General features: G+C 41.1%; 1 protein-coding gene across 4 annotated transcripts in view; it reads right to left on the bottom strand.

The window, feature by feature from the left end:
* Positions 1 to 7,256: 7,256 nt before the first annotated feature.
* LOC124277034 overlaps positions 7,257 to 24,727 on the bottom strand; it is a 56,928-nt gene continuing 39,457 nt past the window's right edge. For all 4 annotated transcript variants that reach the window (XM_046712685.1, XM_046712686.1, XM_046712684.1 and 1 more), the window contains exons 22-29: positions 16,007 to 16,110; positions 15,765 to 15,887; positions 13,985 to 14,119; positions 13,352 to 13,540; positions 11,777 to 11,984; positions 10,537 to 10,834; positions 9,250 to 9,449; positions 7,257 to 7,591 (exon numbers count right to left, since the gene is read on the bottom strand). In XM_046712685.1, coding sequence (XP_046568641.1) covers positions 7,291 to 7,591; positions 9,250 to 9,449; positions 10,537 to 10,834; positions 11,777 to 11,984; positions 13,352 to 13,540; positions 13,985 to 14,119; positions 15,765 to 15,887; positions 16,007 to 16,110 — 1,558 coding nt within the window. In that variant the 3' untranslated portion in view covers positions 7,257 to 7,290. The remainder of the gene's footprint in view (positions 7,592 to 9,249; positions 9,450 to 10,536; positions 10,835 to 11,776; positions 11,985 to 13,351; positions 13,541 to 13,984; positions 14,120 to 15,764; positions 15,888 to 16,006; positions 16,111 to 24,727) is intronic.

The following is a 24,727-nucleotide window of genomic DNA, read 5'->3' as shown; positions in this document are numbered from 1 at the left end:
AGTCAAGAATAACCGCACGGAAAACTCGTGCAGCAGAAGTGTGTCACGATTGGTCAGTTTCGTTACCATGACACCGAATGACAAATCTGGTGAACACCTGCGTGAAATATACAACAATTCTGACGTGATTTGACATTTGTTTGTATAAGTAATCTTAACAAAGACGACGGCACTGGCGGTATTGCAGCGAGTTTTAAGCAGTGACTCGTCAGATTGATCACAACACGAGTACACAACGTGAAGCCATTTTCTGGGATATGTTTGGTTTTTACTAGTTCTAAATTACGAACATGATTTTTAAAAAAATAATATATGGTAATTTTTCAGCGGCATTCATCACAATAGACGATACAATAAAGTGGATAGCCACACATGTGTTGCCCAATGCCATATCATTTTAATATAGAAATTACACTATGATTATTCTGTGAAATAATTAAAATCATGAACGTTGAGAATAAGTTACAACAAAAGCAAAAATACAAATAGAAAAGAATTATCTTAAAAGGCAATAGGGGCGGTGGGGTAGCCTAGTGGTTAAGGCGTTCGCTCGTCACACCGATGACCCGGGTTCGATTCCCCACATGCAATGTGTTAAGCCCATATTTGGTGTTCCCCGCCGTGCTATTGCTGGATTGTTGCCAAAAGCGGCGTAAAACGAAACTCACTCACTCACTAAAAGGTATATTTAAATTTGGGCGCCCCAAATGTAAATAAGTAATTTTCGAATATAACGTCTCGATGATATGCGTTACTTGTGCAATGATTTCTTATTAATATCTAAAAGTTTTAAGTCACATTATATTTTTAAAATAAGACCGAGATACTTTGACTGCTGAAAATCGCCAACGCAGTTAATTTTTAATATAATATCGCTAACTTAAAAAATTTACAATTGAAAATCAAGCTTTCAATATAATCAGAAAAGACGTATTGTTTCTTTTGCTGCTGAGTGTATGTTTGGAATGCAACTCAGTTACGACACGTCACTCAAAGCAAGTATACTATTTTGAAATAGTTACAAATGTAGAGTACATTTGTAAAAGTCACGTAATCCTTCGCTACTTTACAGATTTACACGGCTACCAGTGTAAAGCAACGGGCGTTATTTGGTAATTGTTGTTTGTTTAAGGCATTAGTTTTTATTATTACTTTGATCACAATGATCGAACTGTTCCACATTAACAGAACGTGGTATGAATATCTCGACTTGAATAACCGATGTCTCAGTCGTCAGTATCTCAGTACATTTGGAGCGCTTGGAAAAATGTATCTGATGAAATAATAGACCGACAACAATCTGCGGTTGGATACCCAATATATTTGTTTTAATACTAAACGATTATATGTTTAAGAAAAATATTATTATTTAGAAAACCGAATTTAGGTTTTAAAGAAAATCAGGAACGATGAACCGCTACTGACACAGCCATGAAACAGAACTAGTGAACGACGTGGACGATATAGAATACACAACAATATAAGCAAGTATATTGTATCGCTTAGTCATTCTGAAGGTTTTCAACATGTTTTGGATAAAATTGTAAAACTTCATGATGCGTAATACGAACATTTAATGAATACAATAATAAGCCAGATGTTGATGAATATGAGTATATATTCAATGAAACAACAAAGTAGTTCTTTGACTCGGTTTGGCCATGCTGACAGTGTTAATTGATCAGGGCGATAACCAGTGTCAAATTAAACATATTAGATTATCTTACATTCATGTGCCTACTATCATCCTGTCCAGCCTGGCCATTTTATGTATCTTTGTAATTAACTCCCAATTTAATCATTTATTGCACCTTTTAAATTAAAATTAAATTAATTTAATTAACTTAAATATTTTAAGTTCCTTTCAAAGGCAATATCATGAATATTCCATTCTAGCGATTGCGAATAACGAATTGAATTCACGATCGGATACCATTTCATTTATCCAATGCGCAAATGAATTGTAACTGCCCAATCAACACCTCTTATGATTAACAATATTTACTGACATCCCGGCAAGTATCCACAGCCAACAACTATTACTTGTAGACGTTATATGCGTTATCCACTAAGTTAAATGGATTTGTGAAATCTCCCTGACAAATGGACTAAAATATACTTAAGATTAACACAACTGACTCACTGCTTCAGATATTGATCATTATATCACTTGCTACTTTTAACCATCAGCCAAAAGGAAATGTGAATAATCACTTACTTGTACATTTTATAGACATTTTCCACTTTTTGAAAAGAGTGATATGTGTAAAAGTATAGGAATAAAATTCACTTTCTGGCTACAAGTCGTAAATATGATTTTAAATCATCAGCTGAAAGAAAATCTGAAGCTTAAATATACTGAAAATGCTGAAGGCGTTATCCCTCTTCTTATCAAAGGAATTTATGAAAACGTGTTGTTACAAAATTGAAATTATTAATATTGGCCCATTGCTTTTATATTCAAATCATTTGTATATAATGTGATTTAGTATCATTAGCATCTAGGAAATCATTTAATTCCTATATTTGTAGATTTTAAATGCGTTGCACCTCCTCAGGTCAAGGAGTTAAGAAAATAACATATCTTAAAATAAACAATATTTAATCATGGCATTCAGTTTTGCTCACCAAACACGCGATGTTGTTACCATCAGCAAAATGAAAACTTGAACAATCAATTAAGGGTGGATTTTAAAAGTGTCGCCCCACTTATGTTCAATTTGATATAGGAGATTATATATTTCAAAATCTCATGAAATTAACAGTTTTGAATCATGGCATTCAGACTCGGCTCTCAAGTTGTGAAATGTAGTCTGGACCAGACAATCCAGTGATCAATAGTATGAGCATCGATCTACGCAATTGGGAACCGATGACATGTGTCAACCAAGTCAGCAAGCCTGACCACCCGATCCCGTTAGTCGCCCCTTACGACAAACATGGGTTACTGAAGACCAATATTATTACCCGGACCTTCACGGGTCGCTGGTCAAGTAGTTAGTGCAACAATATAGTCAAAAATGTCTTAAACATAAACTTCAAATTTCAATACATTGACTTCAAATTACTCTAAAAGGTTTGATTTGCGATTTACTTTTCCAAATCAAAATGAAATATTTTAAATTCTTCATTTGCAGATTTTATTTGTATTCTTTCCAGCTTGTAATAACATTGGTCTTCATACAGTTATTGATCATCAGAGAAAGAACACTTCAATATGCACTTTGAAATGTTTAAATTGTTTTTTCTGTTTGAGGATGTAGTGATGCATGTAATGATATGAGAAAATTCTAATCATAAATAGCAGTCTTGGCCTTCGGCCTTCACACTATATTGATTAACTGGAGACAAGCATCACAGCCAGCAATATTAATTGGTGTTTTATGCTTGAGAGATGACAGTATATGGCATATGCATTTTCTCTTTCTCTGACTAAAATACACTAATATTGTTAGCTGGTTGTTGTAAATCACTACACTCTGCAGTAGTAAAACAATATGATTGTGTCCGGACCGAACAAACCAGTGATTTATATTCTGAGCAGTCATCATCTATAAGGTGTGAGTACGCTGATCTATAAGATGTGAGTACGCTGATCTATAAGGTGTGAGTACGCTGATATATAAGGTGTGAGTACGCTGATCTATAAGGTGTGAGTACACTGATTTATAATGTGCAGATAAGCTGATCCATAAGGTATGAGTACGCTGATCCATAAGGTGTTGGTACGCTGATTTAAAAGGTGCGAGTACGCTGATCCATAACGTGTGAGCACGCTGACCCATAAGATGTTTGTATGCTGACCCATAAGGTGTTGGTACGTTGATCCAAAAGGTGTTTGTATGCTGGTCAAAAAAGTGTTGGTACGCTGATCCATAAGGTTGTACCCTGATCCATAAGGTGCAGGTACGCTGATCCATGAGGTGCGGGTATGCTGATCCAAAGGGTGTTTGTATACTGATTTATAAGATGTTGGTACGCTGATCCATAAGGTGTTTGGTCCCTAGTATGGTGATTTACCTTCAGTTGTTGGCGAACTATAGGCCCATTTTTACTATCTTGTCCTAATTTGAAATTTTAGAGAGAGATGCTAGTTTTAATTCTTGATACTGTGATATTTTAATTGATTTTACTGTCCTTCGTTGATATATTTTTATAATTAACATGTATTTATGATGAATTTACGACTTGTTTTAGTCACGATATGGCTGAAATATTGCCGATGTGACTGTAAACGCTGATCCAAAAGGTGTTTGTATGCTGATCCATTAGGTGTTGCCACGCAGATCCAAAAGGTGTTGGTACGCTGATCCAAAAGGTGTTTGTACGCGGATCCAAAAGGTGTTGGTACGCTGATCCATAAGGTGTTTGTATGCTGATGCAAAAAAGTGTTTGTATGGCGATCCATAAAGTGTTTGTACGCTGATCCATAAGGTGTTTGTACGCTGATCCATAAGGTGAGGGTACAGTAACACATCATGAAGTCATGGACCCGGAGAGCCACAGTAACTTAATGTGAAACACTTAGACTGACATGTAACACTCTGACCTAATATACCATGCTCACACGTCATACACCATACTCAAACTTCACTTGTACCAAACACAATGTACCACTCACACACATAATGTACCACTCACAAACATAATGCACCACCCACAAACATAATGCACCACTCACACACATAATGTACCACCCACAAACATAATGCACCACCCACAAACACAATGTACCACTCGCAAACATAATGCACCACCCACAAACACAATGTACCACTCGCAAACATAATGCACCACCCACAAACATAATGCACCACCCACAAACATAATGTACCACCAACAAACATAATGCACCACCCACAAACATAATGTACCACCAACAAACATAATGTACCATCCACAAACATAATGTACCACCAACAAACACAATGTACCACCAACAAACATAATGCACCACCCACAAACATAATGTACCACTCGCAAACATAATGCACCACCCACAAACATAATGCACCACCCACAAACATAATGTACCACCAACAAACATAATGCACCACCCACAAACATAATGTACCACCAACAAACATAATGTACCATCCACAAACATAATGTACCACCAACAAACACAATGTACCACCAACAAACATAATGCACCACCCACAAACATAATGTACCACCAACAAACATAATGCACCACCCACAAACATAATGTACAACCAACAAACATAATGTACCATCCACAAACATAATGTACCACTCACAAACACAATGTACCACCAACAAACATAATGTACCACTCGCAAACATAATGCACCACCCACAAACATAATGTACCACCAACAAACATAATGTACCATCCACAAACATAATGCACCACCCACAAACATAATGTACCACCAACAAACATAATGCACCACCCACAAACACAATGTACCACCCACAAACATAATGCACCACCCACAAACATAATGTACCACATCCAAACATAATGCACCACTCACAAACATAATGCACCACCCACAAACATAATGTACCACCAACAAACATAATGTACCATCCACAAACATAATGTACCACTCACAAACATAATGTACCACCCACAAACATAATGTACCACATCCAAACATAATGTACCACCCACAAACATAATGTACCACATCCAAACATAATGTACCACTCACACACATAATGCACCACCCACAAACATAATGTACCACATCCAAACATAATGCACCACCCACAAACATAATGTACCATCCACAAACATAATGTACCACTCGCAAACATAATGTACCATCCACAAACATAATGTACCACTCACAAACATAATGCACCACCCACAAACATAATGTACCTCATCCAAACATAATGCACCACCCACAAACATAATGTACCATCCACAAACATAATGTACCACTCGCAAACATAATGCACCACCCACAAACATAATGTACCACCAACAAACATAATGTACCACTCACAAACATAATGTACCACTCACAAACATAATGTACCACCCACAAACATAATGTACCAAATACAAACATAATGCACCACCCACAAACATAATGTACCACCCACAAACATAATGTACCACTCGCAAACATAATGCACCACCCACAAACATAATGTACCAACCATAAACATAATGTACCACTCACAAACATAATGTACCACTCACAAACATAACTTATCACCCATAAACATAATGCACCACCCACAAACATAACGCACCACCCACAAACATAATGCACCATCTACAAAGCCTGAGACATAATGTACCGAAAAGAAGCCACATAAGACACTTCCGTGAAAAAATAGGAATTTATTTCTGATAAATGTAAATATGTACATTGTAAACAACAACAACAACTGAAAACAGACATGAGATAACTTTGAACGATGCGTAGGTTAGCAGGTGTTACATCAAAATTTTCAAGTCATAATGTCGTGACCTAGATCTGCAGTGTGAGGTATCTACGCTGTGATGTAACGCGTGTTATTATGCAAGCAGATTTTTCTGGCTACCTGATTGGTCTAGAGGCGGTCACGTGACCGTTGACAGAAAAGCATCTTGACTCCAACCCAGGTCCGATCAAAAGTCATATTGATCTGCGTTATTATGACGTCAAGCTATGACGTCATTCACGTCAAGCTATGACGTCATTCTATTGTTTACATGTCACAGTATTGTTGACATAACGTTATTGGTTTGTAGTGAAAATAAAATTACTTTTCTTGACTAAATGGACATGTTTTGGATTTTAGAAGCTTTTATTCGGTAGTTACATAATAAAACAATTATACACTGGCGAATCCGGTCAATACCTGTTTTTTATGGACCCGCAAAAAGCAATATTGACCGAGGACGAAGTATTGACCTCATCACCAGTCTATAAAATCTGATCTGCATGGATCAGCATATATATCAGCATGGACTTGTAGGTTTCAAAAGTGAGCAATATGTAAAACGAAAACGTGGACATACAAATACATGTCACCAAACTGTACTCTCTCTCCCTCTCTCTCTCACACACACACATCATAATTCATCACACAGAATACCAGGGTGTTCGATTCCCCTCTTGGGTACAATGTGTGAAGCCCCTTTCTGGTGTCCCCCGTCGTAATATTGCTGGAATATTGCTAAAAGCGGCGTAAAACCACATACTCACTCACTCACTCATACACCAATTCTCTTATTTATAAGCACTAACTACACGTTTAAGTGTAAAAGAGCATTTGGTTGATATTGGCTGATATCTTGTTAATGACAATAAGTCTATGAAGTCAAGTTTCTTGTCTCACAACAGCTGTAAAATAGAAGACCCGACAACTGGTCATCCCCTTGAACGTCACATCGACTCCTGGAGTAAAGTCGACACCTTCACTGTTCAGCCAGGACATGGGTAAAGCCTGGGGATTGTTTCTAGTCTTGCATGTTGAGTAGGCCGTCCCCCCATATTTATCTGTGAGGGACACGCCTATTAGGTCCCCTGCCCTCACACTGATCTGCTCGGACGGGTCCACGTCCACCACCTGGGTCGTGTTATACTCTGTAGTGATCATATTCTGGCCGATGAACGTGTACCTGGAACATACAGTTGGGTAAGTGAGGGAATTGGTGTTAACGCCGAATAGTCTTCGAGTTATTGGAATATTATTTTACGCTTTTTGTGCTTCAATCTATGGATAAAAGCGACAATGTTGACGTCTAGCGGCAGTTTTATGGTAAGACTTGTTTCTGATTGTACTGCTAGGCCACTCAAATACCATTCCACAGTTGCACATAGACGACCGCCTTAGCAACAGCAGAATGATTGCCGAACGTCATGAAGGACCTAGACATTAGTAGCTTGATCATGTATAAGCTACTGACGAACCAAAGTCAGATTGAATCTCGGGATTTCTGAGTTATATGGAGAATGGGTATCACTATTAAATTACACATCTCAATCAAACCATATAGGGTGGGGTGGGGGTTGTGTGATGATTTTAAGGGGGTCACCCATTTTGTTCTGGGGCGGTAGGGGGTCAACAATTTTACATGAAAATAGTAAAAAGAATTATGCTAAAAATTATGGGAAGTGAGGGTGGGGTCATTGATTTTGTACATGACATGCGGGGTGGGGTGGGAGTCACTTACTTTGTACATACATTTTAGGGAGGGTCATTCACATTGTACATGCTTTTCCATAAAAATCATCATCCCCCCCCACCCCATAGCCATAAATTATGAACGGTCCCTTACCGATGTCATCCAATCACAAATCTATTTTGGATTTGACGTTACTCTGATTTGTACGTAGTCTTTGTGTGACGTCACACACGGTCCGCCAGTCTTGGGCGATCTGCAGATGTACACGGCAGTTGCACACAATAGGTGGCTGTATATTGTCAGATGACTACAACCCTAGGCTCGTGCAACGGATTGTACAGCGTTAAGCCTACCATGGCAACCTCCCCTTGTAGATTTGCAAGTCGCACCATATACCCTTTTTTATTAAACTTCAGGGCTCGATTTAAGAGATGTTAACCCACTTGCGCCAGGTGCAACCTAAGATGAAAACCTAGTTGCACCAGTCAAATTCCAGTTGCACTGTTTTTATTGCAAAATGTAATATCAGAAATATGCTATTGAATTATTTAGATGTTTTATTCAGAAGTAAACCCACTCAAAAATTGACTTGCACCTGGTGCAAGTTAGACTCATAACTAGGTTGCACTTTGTTATATTGGGTTGCACCAGTGCAAGTAACAAAGCACTGAATCGAGCCCTGAACTTACAAAGTTGTGTTTCACGCTCTATGACAACATTTTTCAGGTCGGTCGCCAAAACCATGGTCAAAAAGCCTGCATGTCATTGCGGTATATTTGGCTCAAGACACTAAGAAGACTCTCAAGTCTCATGAATTCCCGTCCTCACATGTACTACAAATTATGTGGACGTCACGTTTCCAATTTTGTTGGATGTATTTCTAAAATCTTGCTTTTGCGAGGTCTATGTAAGTGAGTGTAACTTTATACCGCTTGGAACATTATTTCAGAAACAGCATGCAGCTAAACTGTGGAAAGTAGCAAATGGTGAAGCATGTCTGGGACATTTTCCACTTGTGTTGACAAACCAAACATTGATACGGGACATCAATACTACCATTATAAGTTCCTGGTATGCATAAGGGACGCAACTCTGCGAATTATGACGACTTTTCCCCTTCCCCTGAATGGTCAAGAAATAAGGCTACATACGTGTATCCGCCGACAGGTCGCCACACCTGTAGGCCGATCCTGCTGATATTTGGCGAAAAGAACTGCCACTGAGCTAGCGAGCCATTGACGCGGATCCGGAAGTAGGCGTTGTTTCCGGTATATACGCGGTTAGCAATGGTGATGATGTGGGCGGAAGACTGGATTGGGATTTCATTCGTGCGTGATAGCTCTTGGTACGTCTGAAGCAAAAGAATTTCATTTCAGTTTTCATTGCTTTCGTTTGGTTGCAAACGCCATAATCAGTAACACTCCAGCTATATCACTGCAGTATTTATCATTCGTATGGACCACACAATCTGGTGACTGACAACATATGCATCGATCTACGCAATTTCATCAGTTAAACTTAGGGGTGTGACCACCAGATCGTCTCCTGACCATTTCTAACCTAAAGCGCTCTCAACAAATAGTAAACAACTGAGGACAATAAACACATAACACAAATATTATTTTTTCAAGGGAGGCTAGATTCATCACACACTGCCGTGCGAAAGAAAGATTTGTTTGCTTGCATTTTAACGCCGCACTCAGTAATATTCCATCTATGTGGCGGCGGTCTGTAAATAATTGAGTCTGCACCAGAAAATGCAGTGGTCAACATCATGAGCATAGGTCAACGCAATGTGGGATACAATGACATGAACTGTGTCAACCAAGTCAGCGAGCCTGACCACCCGATCCCATTAGTCGCCTCTTACGACAAGCATGGGTTCCTGACAACCAGCTCTAACCAGGATCTTCACGAGTTGCGACAGAAAGAAGTACAGCATGGTTGACGGTGCCGGTTGAAATTCCAACAAGAAATTCGATATTTGATATATAGAGGATACTAAACGACCTTCCGTGTCATACCATTTTTATGAAACGGCTCAATGATTTGGTATCAAACGAGCGAAAGCGAGTTTGATACTAAATCTTTCACTAGTTTACTAAAAATGGTATTTCTCGAAATCCAGTTTAGTATTCTGTTTATTCCTCTCTAACAAAAACTGATAGAAACTGCCTGCAGTGTGATGACTTTCAGCTTTCCGCGAGTCAGACATTTACTTGTCGGAAGCACTCTCTGTAAAAAAATATCCCCACCTCCAACACTCCTCGAACCCTACATAAGGGCGGTGGGATAGCCCAGTGGTTTTAACCTCCGGGTTCAATGTGTGAAGCCCATTTTCGGTGTCCGACGCCGTGATATTGCTGGAATGTTGCTAAAACGGCGTAAAACCATACTCACTCACTCCTCAACATCCAATGGTCTGTCCATAAACTGACCTTATTGACGTAAGCAGTCAAGGAGAACGTCCTGCACGTGGGACTAGTCCAGTTATAGACCGTGTCCACTTCAAAAAATGCCGCCGTCGTAATGTGTGTGTCCAGAGTAAGGCTGTTCTCTCCTTCCGGGTACCCCTCAACTCCACAAGCGTTCCATGTGATTTGTGTCGCAATATGACCCGACCAGATACCGATGAGGTCGCCTGGCATTACCTGGATTCTGCTTCCGAGAGGAACGTCAACAATGTTGACCCTGTCAGGTTCGTAGTAGACCAAGTTTTGTCCAATAAACTGAAATCTGTAGAAAAAAGGTATATTCGTAAAATTTCCAATCCACAAAGTGTTCGTAATGTTAAGAGCTGTCGTAACTGTGTAGTTTGTCATAGGCTAACGCACAACGTGAACGACCCCAGGCGTTATTTGGAGACGATTCTTAAATACACGTAAAAGTGTTAACTCTTTTCTACATAAATTTTTAAAAAAAGTCTTTTTGTGTTTGCTTAACGCCGCACTGTGCAATATGACGGCGGTAAATAATCAAGTCAGGGTCAGACAAACCAGTGATTGGCGTTAAGAGCACCGATCTACGCAGCAATGATACAATGATATGCATCACTGGCCAAGCCAGCGAGCCTGACCACCCGATCCCGTTAGTCGTCTATTACGACAAGCTTGGGTTGCTGAAGACCAATCCAGACTTGCATATTCACAAGCCATCAGATGTATTCATTCGGCATTACACAAGAAGGTAAAGAGGAATTTATGGGTTTTCAGGAACGTTTCAAAAAATCACTTTCGCTCGCGCTTTTGGACATAGTCAGAAATTTGCCGTTTTTGAAAATGTAATTTATGTAAACTAAATTGCATGTGTATAAGTAATACTTATGTTTTGCCAGCCACATGATAATAAAGATTTTTATCTAGCACATTAAAACAATACTGACGCCTCCAATAGGCCAAAGTGTACTCTTATTATATCCCATTATATACATATAAACATTTGTAAAAATGCGTTATCACTGGTAAAATCCACACAACTTCTGTTTAAAATACATACATAACACATTTGTAAAAATCCATAAGATAGGTAAATGTTCAGAAACTTTCACTTTCTACATACATTTTGACATCAAATTGGTCATTTTTTGTCTGATAGTGTGTAACTCCGAATTTCAACAACTATCATATTGAAATAGCTACAGTTGACTAGACGAAGGTAGTTTAAATCATTATGGCTTACTGAACGGGCCCAATATCTGGTCGTGGACGCCATATCTGAAGAACAGTACTTCCGGCATCGCGCGTGTAGAACCGCCATTGGACTATCTCCCCTTCTCGTTGAATGCGATGTAAGCTGTTGTTGCCGATGTAAGTGGTGCTGACTTGGCAGATTTGCGTACGTTTGACAATGTCAATGTCGCTGACGGGAGTGACGCGTTCATTTTCATCTGAAGAAAATCAAGATTGATATTACATTGTGATATATTCAATCATTCACTCATTTTTTTCAATCAGTAGTATTTTATACGATTCCAATTAGTGTTACTGACTATGGAGAATAGGCGGGTTGGGGTGGCAGCCTAATGGTTTATACATATGTCTGGGTTCGATTCCCGCATGAAAGTAATGCCTGTCGCCAATCGTCGATGTTCAAAGCCGTGTCAGACAACGAAGTGTGACGAGTATTTGAATTTCCTGGCGCGAGGGAACATGAACGATGAGCTATGTGCAGGGTATGAAACTCCCAAACATTTCAGTCATACCACAGGGCTGGTTACCAGTAAAACTTGCCAGCCCTGACCAAAACTTACCTGCCCGCAAATAATCTAGGTTTGACAAGCGACGTAGTATCATTCAATTGGACTTCATCATATATTTTAACGAGTGAATCAATAATCATTTAGTATCCTGAATTATGATGAATATCTTCATATACATGTCTAAATTTTAACCCGACTGTCGGGCAGGTGTATTTGAGAATTTGTCTGTGTTGAAAATAACCCGACCCGGGCGGTCGGGCAGGCAGGCAGGTATTGCGAACGCCATGTGTGGCTAAAACGACAGAAATGTGGCCTGGAGGTACGTTCGACCCATTTAAACTGTGTATCGTCCACGTTATTGAGAGAAAGAATTCTGTGCCGGATTATTCACGACTTTCGTTTCAGGCCATCATTACGTTTTACTGAAATGATACGAAAGTCAAGTCCATGTGCTCCGCGTTTTACTAGAAGCTAACGTAAGTCGGGACTATGAGTAAAACGTTTCACTTGAAGCAAGTCGGGAAAGGTTTCACCTGAAGCAATGTAAGTCGGGAAAGGTTTCACCTGAAGCAATGTAAGTCGGGAAAGGTTTCACCTGAAGCAATGTAAGTCGGGAAAGGTTTCACCTGAAGCAATGTAAGTCGGGTCCCTGAGTAAAACGTTTCACTTGAAGCAAGTCGGGAAAGGTTTCACCTGAAGCAATGTGAGTCGGGAAAGGTTTCACTTGAAGCTAACGTAAGTCGGGTCCCTGAGTAAAACGTTTCACTTGAAGTGCACTGACATCAGGTAGACATCAAACATGTTTAACAGGAAATGAATATAATCAGGCGCATACTGGAAACTGTTTTAAAACTTCGCAGTAATTGTAAAAGTATGGTCTAAATGTACAACATGGCCTAATCTTATGAGTCAGAAACAGTTGGATATTTGACTCACGATAATGTCTTGTTGGTTTGAAACGGAAACCTGGGAACACACCGCTTGTACTGTATGTATACATAGATCATTTATTAAATAGTGTCTGCAGTTTATATAATAACGTGAAATAGGCTTACCAACGCAGACTGGTTCTGTCCCCGAGAGCCAACCGCTTTCTTCGCATATTCGGCTGAGCTGCCCGCTTACCAAGACGGTTCCCGGTATACATGTGTACGTGATGACGTCACCACGAGGAATGTATTTGAATGTGACGTCACTGACTGGATCCACGTTCATTGGGGGTGTTGGGAGTTTGCAGAATGGCGCTAGAAAGAAGGAAGGTATACCTCAAGCTAAAAAAGTTACTTGTAGAAAGTGATCTAAACCTATGGTTACTTTGAGACATTGACATCTAATCCGGCCTCACATTAGGGTCGGTCCGGAAATCGGAAACACAAGTATTTCGCTTTTGGAACAATTATGTAAGTCCCAGATACACTGAAGTTTCTTTCTCTAGGTCTTTCTTTGCAATATTGCAACTATATTACGACCAAAAACCGTCCCTAGACCAGAAAATCAAGTGATCGACACTACCACCATCACTCATCAGATGGGATACGATGGAAAGCCGTCTAAAACGCCATCGCGCCTGACCACCCGAACCTAAAAGATAGGTTGCTGGGGAACTATTTTCTACCCACTATCTCTGCTAGTAGAGGGGTTAAATAGACAACGGGGGTCAGGTATACGTCACTCAACACCGAACTCACTGGTGTATGGCAGGCAGAACCCGCAGGAGAAGGGACACTGGTGGCGGGCAAACTGTGGGTAGTCCCGGCAGACGCGGGGGTTCCTTCTCAGTACAGCATGGCAGTCCCACCGCTGGTTAATACACGCACGTCGACCTACAGGACATAACACCGTTCAGTTTACAATACAATAGACCGCTGTCAAAAACAAATAAATATGCAAAGATTGTTGTAACGTTGCCGTGTCAGTGTGAACAGAGACCATATAATAGATTATATGGTCTCTGGTGTGAAGCTGTTTTTCAGATAATAATAACATTTTCTTCTTCGCTAAATAGAGAATGCCATGGGCAGAGCTACCTCGATCAAGCTTCGGTACAATAGTATATTTGTACTTGTACATTTTAGCCGGTAGTGTCGAACAGACGAAAACGAGAATGTGGTTCAATAGTTTAGTACAACTAATTGTTCACTGGGTCCGATTCCGCTTAGTCATCTTTACGCCACGATAGTGTTACAAAAGTCGCTTTAGGCGGGTAATTTGAGATCTAGAGAACTACGGAAATGGATACAAGGGTTAGAAAGGCTTGCAGATATCACAATTGTTGCTATATATTTTAGATCTGTTTCCAAAAATAAAACACACTATACAAATTGTTCACTGGTCACGAGGGGGACATGGATTGATGTTACTCGCTTGTAAGTGGGGTACATTAAAAGTAACAGAAGAGCGCTCAGCCAATCAGAAAACGACATTTATGTGTGAGGTAAGATAATAGTTCCCGTTCAATATAACGTTATTGTTATTCTTTGATAAACGAATGACGTCAGTAGACGTTTTAGACCCTTGTGGGGACGATGCACGTGTGTGAAAGCTTGCGTCTTGACGTGCAGCCTGCCGTTTTCACCAATCGGTACCTCGTGGTAATGCTACAGGTTTGGTATTCTCCTTGAGGTGATCTGTTTTCGTCACCAAAATACAAATCCAGTCTATCAGGTGTACACTGAATATATTGTCTGTAGTTGCGCAAACTGAGATCTTTTAACATAAACAAAAAGGTGATGCTGTTGTTTTATCGTTGTTTTGTTGAAAGTATTTTAACCTTTTCAATTAAATTCTGGTATGGCGCTCTTAATATCAAAAGCAAATCTTATCTCAACAAAATCATTTTAACTGCAAGTAAAATCTCTGGGGTGTCTGTTTCGGATTTATCTTCTATTTCTAAATCCCGTGTTCTTAACCTTGCTGGGCGAATTTTATATGATTCCAGCCAGGTTTTATTTTCTGAATATAATTTTTCCCCGTTTTAAAACAAAAAGAGTTCAAAATCATTTCATTCCAGCATGGATTCGCCTTTTAAATGACTGTTAACTTTATTTGTCTTATGTGTTGTTTTGTGTTTTCTTAATCCTTATGCCATTTTTAAAATTTAATTATGTGATCACTTTCAAATGTAAAAAGAATTCCCCTAGGATAATAAAGTATTGTCATTGTCAATGTCTTAGTCATTGTTGAGTTTGTTTGTTTGGTGTGTAACGCCGCACTCAGCAATATTCCCGCTATATGGCGGCGTCTGTACATAATCGAGTCTGGACCGGACAACCCAGTGATCATCAGCATGAACATCGATCTGCGCAATTGGGATACGATGACATGTGCCAACCACCCGATCCCGTAAGTCGCCTCTTAAGACAAGCATCGGTTGCTGAAGACCAATTCTAACCCGGGTCTTCACAGGCTCTGTTGTTACCATCAATATAACTGTTGTTAAGATCCTACGTGTGAACGTTGAATACTTACTATTGGGCATATATTTGCAGACAAACGGACGCACGCCATTACAATTCTCCTCCCGTATGGTGTTGTCCCGTTCCTCGGGATTTATCATTAAACAAATCTTCGGTGCCTTAATTCTGGGAGCCCCTGAAAAAAATACAATATTCCCATTAAAACTACAATTTCAAGTAAATGATATTTAGAAAAAATAAATAAAAATATATTTGCCAATTTCTATTACAGTGAAGGTAGAGGTCACGACCTACCGCTAGCCCAGTTTGTCAAGGTCAGTTTGGAGCCATCTGTGTTCGTCCAGACGTTCGTTACGCTCTCTCTGCTGGAGCCAAGCCATATCCGCCATAATTTTTGTCTGCAATAGTATCAGATGTCAGTACCGTTAATGGACGATATCATGAAGATACCTTACAGAACAATTAGTGAGGTGGGTTCAACGCCGTTTTGGGTAGTTATCTGGCTGTTAGGGTGTCAATTTAATGTGGTTGTAAAGCCTGAAGTGTTGCTAGTCTGAGCCGTGTATCTTGAGCATGGGTATAATGCTGACTATCTAGATTCGAAGCATCATAGGTTCCTGGTGTACCAAATGGAGGCAACTCGGCACAGTGATTGGGCCACAAATGCCACCCACAGAAACACGAATCCATCATTCATTTATTTAAACACAATATTTGAGCCTGTTACCTCTGTTACAGTGCATATATTTCTTCATACATTTTTATATTTTTCACAAATTATTCATAACAAAGAAAATTCGTATACGTTCAAGTTGCAGTGCATAGTGTGTCTTGTTTATAGCCCCGCGTATCAAGCGCAGTAGTAGGCAATTAGCAAACGCGTCCACGCCAACCTTAAACTAATTAATCAAAGATGAAGCTAGCGAGCTGTGTCGGCTCCGGCCTTTCTTCTCGGGTACATCCCTTGGTCAAAGCACAGATAAGTAGTCCCATCCCAGCAGGAGCATGTCTACCACCAACTAAGTCGTAATCGAAAATCAACTTTTGATGAACAAGATCGAGATTACCATCATGCCATCCTCTTTGTCCTGTCGTAAATGCCATGGTCAGGCGCTGACAGATATTTTGTTAAGCAGCTGGCGCAAGCTGACCGTGGCTACACCACAAAGAAAATCAAACCTTGTTAGGTAATCATCTTCTTACCACCAACCTCGTGTAGTATACTTTGTCAGCATAGGGTAGATAACGCATATGGAAACTTCAACTTTATAGAAACTTGATAATGACAAACGAGCAGAGCTGTGGGGTATAAAATCCTGGGTTCTTCCATCTCAGGCACACTTGCTTGAATAAACCCTGGATCTCATAGCTCTGGCTCCTTTCTTGTTTCAAGGTAAGAAACATTTAAACTTATTCTTGTTTAACTTGTTATTTCTTTGTAATTATCGTCTAGAAAATGTTAGAGTTAGGTTAGAAACATTCCTACAACATTGAAGCACTTTGTCATTGCAAATGCTAGCTCTAGATAACCGATTAATTATTAGGCACTACCCAGGGATATCTATTTATGCACATTGCGTCGTGGGCTCCTCAAGTTTATGTTTTTCATGTACAAACGAATAGTTCTTTTCTATGTTTCGACACACATGAGTGTATTCCCAGTCTTTTGTCTTGTTTTATTCATTTGCGTGTTAGTTCTGTATATGCAGGTTAGATTCTCGTTCAGTAGTCTAGATTCTAGTAGCTTAGTCACAAAAACAGTTCCGAGAGTTTATACAATCAATTCCAGCAAAGACGAAGTTTATGTATTTTACTATAGTCCGCCGATCAAATGATATTCGTGTAGATTTACCTCAGATACGCGCTCACATGATAGGTATAACAGCCAACATTTGTGTTTTGATATTTCACCAACACTATAAGAATTTGAATAATGATGTATTAAACGTTCCGTTCCGCGTGCAGTTGTATACCGTACAGAACAGTTTATACGCGAATCACATTACCGTAATCAGTAGAAAATGGTATTGTCTACTCTTCATATTACCAGAAAATATACATTCAAATCCGTGTAGTTTGCAATTACAGTCTTCGTTCCGTATTGGTTTAGCTCCGTAATTTAAGAAATTCGCGTAGCCAATAACAACAGCGCCGTCCTGGTACATTATTACATATTCATTTAACTAAGTTACTGTCTTGTTTTGTAAAGCACAAAAATGTAGCACTACAGCATTACATATATTCTAGGTCATGGCTTAACTCCGTATATGTCGATATTACACGTTGCCAATAGCAACATCGCCGTTGAAATACATTTACCGTAGTCACCCAAATAATTCAGGATGGGACAAAGTAGTAGTACTCTAGCTAAAACTATATCGTCTGTCCCCGTAGTTACACATATTTATATCACTCTCTAGTTCCACTTACCGTATCTACCGAAATTATTGTATTGAGAAAATATATGTTAACATTACAGTTAGAATGCGTACAGTCAATACCGGAGTTAAATGGTATATGTCAATTCTGAGCACTTCGCGCCGTTTACCGTATTTGCTCAAGGCATGTTTGTTGATAACGGAAATTACTTACACAAGTCATAAATCGTTACCGTAGCTAATGCATTAAGCGCGACATACCGTAATATTAGTAAATTCCTACCGTAGTCAATACACTAAGCGCAACATACCCTAATAGTCATAAATTCCTACCGTAGTTAACGCAATAGGCACTACATACCGTAATTGTCATAAATCGCTACCGTAGTTAACGCATTAGGCGCAACATAACGTAATAGTCATAAATCCGCACAACAGTTAATGGACTAGGCACTACATGCTGTAATTAAACTGTTGGGCGCTCCACTCAGTACTTGTTCTTTGCAATTGTTGTTGATGATTAATTTATCCGTCAGGTTATGTTATTTATCAGTACCGTAGTTACTCAAGAAAATGTTGTATTATTTGTATTATGTTTCTGTAAGCAGTTACCGTACATACCCTGTTGTACCACACATGGCTTATATTACCGGACTTAGATATAAACTGTATTAGGATATCATTGATTATTATTTCTATTATTGTATGTCATTATTATGTATGAACTGATGTATATTGAATGTCATGCAAGGACACTTGCTTGAATAAACCCTGGATCTCATAGCTCTGGCTCCTTTCTTGTTTCAAGGTTTCAAGGCTTGCTCCCTATAGCTAATTCCCCAAATCGAGGCCTGACAGCACCTTTAGCACACATAGCGCTAAAGGTCGTCCTAACAGACCATAAGGCTGTCTTAATTGGTGGAGACGTTCGATCCTCGATGCCTGGAGCCAACCCTGAAAACTACAAGTTGAGACTGCGCAGTTTCCGTGAGAAGTTCCAAACACCTAAGCCCCCAACACCATCTCCACAGACCAATACAACAACACTATGTCAGACGACACCATCACCCACTTTATCAACGGATGAGACAAGGTCAGACATCACATCACAGACCCTTGACAGTTCGCCTCAATGCACCCAGCAACATCCCACAACAAAGGCGCAAGTACACCTTCCAAAATACAATGGACAACAGGATGCTGAAAGTTGGTGGGCAGATTTTGCCAACTTTAACATCCTCCATGGACATTCAGACTACATCTCCTGTAGAATTTTGCCATTCTACTTGGACGACGCTGCAAAGGTATGGTTTCTCTGCCTGCCTAAAACCACACAACGCGACATGCAGTCACTGAAGGCAGCCTTCAAACAACGTTTTCGGCGTTCCTTTGACGTGGGTCTTCTACACATGGTACAGAAGGAGCAGGAAACGATAGAAGACTACATCACCAGGGTGCAATCATCCATGTTGCACTCCACATTGCCACAATCTGTGATAGTAGCTATTGCAATCAATGGGCTACTTCCACAGATTAAGCAGTGGGTGTACACGAAGGAGCCAGCAACCCTGGACGAGGTTCGCCACCAGGCACAGCTGGCTGCACAGTCGCAGGCTCCCAGCACAGCAGAGGTCGGCTTGGTCCAACAAGTTGAACAATTAACAAACTTGGTGGCCATGCTGATCACAACAAACAGGGCCTGTGCTGTACAGTCAGCAACGCCTTCAACTGGTCTACAGCAGCAAGAGCCCTGGGAACACCACCACAGACAACAGACACCTTCCCCAGCAACACAGCAACAGTACCAACCACCACAATCACCACCACAGCAACAGCAGCAGCACCAACCACTACCACCACCACAGGAACAGCAGCAGTACCACCCATCACCACCACCACCACAGCAACAACAACACCAGCCATCTCCACAGCAGTACCACCCAGCACCAAACCAGTATCAAGCCTCACTTCATCAACCATACAGCTCAGCGCAGCAACACCCACCACCCAGCCCCAGCAGCCGACTATCGACTCCACAGCATCTTCAAGGCAGATGTCGCAGATGTGGTGAGTTTTTTCGGTTCCCTCACAATTGCCCTCATAGAAACACAATATGCAGGTACTGTGGTATAACTGGTCACCATACTAAAGTTTGCATGCGTGCATATTATGCTCAAGGCAGTCAGTCACAAAAAAGCATGCACGCCTGATTCTCAACATTCTGGGGTCAGGCAAGAGTCAGATTTTGTATCGCTTGTGGCACCCTTGACAAAGAACACTGTTCATGTCAAGGTGAAAGAAGTCAGAACTATAGCTCTTGTTGACACAGGTGCCTCAGTTAGCTGTGTCAGCATGGGTTACTTACGCAAGATAGGTATCAAACCCTTTCATTTAGGTCCATCTCACCTCACTGAAATCATTGGTGTAGGAGGTGAAAAACACTCTGTGCTAGGTTCTATCTCTCTTGACATCAACATAGGTCACATCTATCTCTCTCAAACCTTTCATGTTTTCCATAACCTACATCACTCACTCATCTTAGGCATTGACTTCCTTGAGTCCAACAAAGTCACCATAGACCTGCCCTCAAAGTGCTTACACATACACGAAGGTCTTGTGTCTGTCTCTCTGGCATCAATCAATGGAGGTTATGTAAGGCCATACAAATCTGTTGTCATTCCCCCACACTCTCAAGCTGACATTCCCATCAAAATTTCTCATTGTCAACAAGGTCAAGTTTTTCTCTTGGAACCCGTCCCAACGCTAAATGACATGGAGCTCCAAGGTGCCAAATGTCTCATAACAAACCATCCCAAATCAGTTTGCATGAGATTACTTAATGCAAGTGACAGCCATGTCACACTGTTTTCTAAATCTGTCATTGCTGTTGCCTCAGAGATTGACCCTACATCTGTCCTTGACCTCCCTGACGCGTCTGATTCTGACTCTCCTTCTACAAGTGCTAACACAACACATTCACAAGACATTGAGTTTGATCTCAGCGATGCTGATCTCACACAGGAACAACGAAAACATTTACATGCATTTCTACAATCACAAAGGTCTGTTTTTGCCACAGATTTGTCAGATTTAGGACACACTCACTTACATCATCACAAAATAGATACAGGTGATGCCAGACCCATTAGACTCCCTTTTTACAGGCAAAATGCAGCCATTAGGAAAGAATGCTCTAGACAAGTACAAGAAATGTTAGAAGCTAATATCATTCAGCCTAGTTCTTCTGAGTGGCACTCTCCTGTTGTCATGGTTAAAAAACGTGACTCTTCTTACCGTTTTGCCGTAGATTATAGACGCCTCAATGCAGTTACCAAGCCCATATTTTTTCCTCTACCACGTTTTGAAGATGTTGTTGATGCTGTAGGCGATAGCCATGCCAAAATTTTTAGTGTTCTTGACTGTGCTAGTGGCTTTTGGCAAATACCACTTCACCCCCGAAACAAAACACAAATCAGCATTCATTACACCTGATGGCGTGTTTGAATGGAATCGCCTCCCCTTTGGTCTCAAAAATGCCCCAATGGCTTTTCAGCAAACAATTTCAGAGGCACTAAAAGAAATGAATTGGCGTTACATATTGATATATGTTGACGACATCATAATATTTTCCAAAACCTTTTCGAACATCTGAGTCACCTCAAGGCAGTATTTCAAAAGATCAGAGAAGCAGGCCTCACTCTAAAGCCCAGCAAGTGTAAATTCGCCACAAAACAAGTCACCTATTTAGGTCATATCTTCAGCAAAGATGGCATCCATGTTGATCCTTCAAAAATAGATTCGGTCACACAAATCCCACCTCCTAAAAATGTCCATGATGTGCGCCATTTCTTGGGCTTGGCATCATATTATCGCAAATTTGTGGCCAACTTTTCTGGTATAGCCTCCCCACTGTTTAACCTTCTGAAAAAAGATGTGTCATTTGAATGGTCTGACCATTGTCAACAGGCATTTGAAAAGCTGAAACAAGCTCTTACAACTGCACCTATCCTTGCATACCCTGACCAAACAAAGCCCTTCATACTCACAACTGATGCATCACAAACTGCAATAGGGTACATTTTAGGCCAACTTGATTCACAGGGCAGAGAACGAGTAATCTGTTATGGTGGTCGCTCTCTCCACACTACAGAAAAGAATTGGGGAATCACACATTTAGAATGCCTAGCCGTCCTAGAGGGTATCAAAAACTTCAGGGTGTATCTTGCCAATGGTTCATTTTCTGTCTACACAGACCACAAGGCTCTTACTTGGCTAAAGAAAACGAAGCATGACTCTGGTCGACTTAGTAGATGGTCCCTGATGCTGCAAGAATATGATTTTGAGATTATACACAGACCAGGCAAATCTAACACAAATGCAGATGCCCTATCTCGCATTGCACATGCAGAACAGGTACATGAACCCAACACTGAAGACATACCTTCCCCACCCATTTCAACAAAACCAATCTCTTCACCATGCCAATATGCACAGGTAGCTGCCACTGCTTCCTCTCCACTCTTACCCACTCCAACTTCACATACCACATCCCAGTCAAGCAACCCCATCAAGCAAGTGTCATTTCTACACCCCGAGAGCAACATGAGGTCTACAACCTCGACTGCCTCCTCTCAACATTATGCTCATTCTAATGCAGGCATCATGAGGTCTACACCCTCGACTGCCTCCTCTCAACATTATGCTCAATCCAATGCAGGCATCATGAGGTCTACACCCTCGACTGCCTCCACTCGCAATTCTTCCCATTTTAATGCAGGCAACATGAGGTCTACACCCTCGACTGCCTCCACTCGCCATTCTACCAATTTCAATGCAGGCAACATGAGGTCTACACCCTCGACTGCCTCCACTCGCCATTCTACCAATTTCAATGCAGGCAACATGAGGTCTACACCCTTGACTGCCTCCACTCGACACTCTACCCATTTTAATGCAGGCGACATGAGGTCTACACCCTCGACTGCCTCCACCCGCCATTCTACCAATTCCAATGCAGGCAACATGAGGCCTACACCCTCGACTGCCTCCACCCGCCATTCTACCAATTCCAATGCAGGCAACATGAGGCCTACACCCTCGACTGCCTCCACCCGCCATTCTGCCAATTCCAATGCAGGCAACATGAGGTCTACACCCTCGACTGCCTCCACCCGCCATTCTCCCAATTCCAATGCAGGCAACATGAGGCCTACACCCTCGACTGCCTCCACGCGCCCATATGCACATTTGGCCTCAGGCAACACGAGCTCTACACGCTCAAATGCCCCCTCTCATCCACATGCTCTTTCAAAACCAGGCAACATGAGGTCTGCACCCTCGAAAGCCTTATCGCACAAACATCAACAAGGTCGACAATTCATGTCTCGTCCCTCCAGTCAACTAGTGTCTACATGTTCGGACAAATTATCTCTGTCCTCTCAAGACACCATTATACAGCACACTCATCACGCCATCACACTCAAGTCCAAAACTACATCACATTCAAATACTGACAATCCACGACTTCATTCACACAATGTTTCTACAGAAGACACCTGCAGAGATGACGTGTCATCCTCTATATCTGTAGACTTTGTCTACAAATCAGGTCCAACCCCCCCCCTGGTCCTATGGTTTTCACTATAGGCACTGATCTAGACGATGAAGGCTTGGCAGAAAAACAACGTAAGTCATCAGACCTTCGTCCAATCATTGACTACATTGAGAAAGGTGAAATTCCCTCCACCTATACAGATGCTCAAGTAAAGGGTCTAGCAGGCCTTTCTCAGGAGTATGACATTCGTGACGGTATTCTGTACCATTTCTATCATGCCAAGCATAGAGGTCAGAAAAACAACCGCCCTCCCATGGTCACGCAGCTAGCTGTCCCCGTTTGCTGTCGCAAAGAGCTTCTTTTTGCTTACCATGATTCCAAAGCTGGTGGTTGCCACTTTGGACGAGACGCCACACGTCAAACAATACTCACTAAGTATTATTGGCCAGGCCTATACCAGGATATTGAGAATTATATCAAGTCCTGTGATGACTGTCAACGCTCCCAAAAGAAGGACAAATGCCAAGCCAGCACCAATGGTGCCTATGCCTATTGAGGACACATTCTCTCGTGTCCATGTTGACATCCTTGGTCCACTACCTGAGACTAAAGAAGGCTACAAATATGTTCTCCTTGCCGTTGATTCCTTCTCTCGCTGGACTGAAGGTTTCCCAATGCGCACTCAAGAAGCATCTGAGGTTGCATCAATCCTGTTTAATGAGGTGTTTTCACGATTTGGTGCTCCTCATTCACTTCTTACTGACCGAGGTAGGCAGTTCACTTCCAAGTTGGTAAATGCCCTCTGTGAACTCTTGGATATCAAGCACTATTACACTTCGTCCTATCACCCCCAAACCAATGGCATGTGTGAACGGAGGAATAGTGTAATAGAACAGGCTCTCCGAACATATGCTGACCCTGATCAAACCAACTGGGCCAAACTCATTCCATGTGTAATGATGGCCATGCGCAATGTACCTTGTCAATCAACTGGATATTCGCCACACTACCTTCTGTTTGGGAAGGAAATGAATCTCCTTTGACACTACCTTACTGCCCAAATCTACTCTTGGCAAGGATGCA

The sequence above is a fragment of the Haliotis rubra genome, unplaced genomic scaffold, assembly GCF_003918875.1.
Source record: "Haliotis rubra isolate DU_JTF1 unplaced genomic scaffold, ASM391887v1 Scf217, whole genome shotgun sequence".
Classification (NCBI taxonomy): Eukaryota; Metazoa; Mollusca; class Gastropoda; order Lepetellida; family Haliotidae; genus Haliotis; species Haliotis rubra.
The sequence above is the reverse complement of the archived record's forward strand: the minus strand, read 5'-3'. Positions and strand labels throughout refer to the sequence as shown.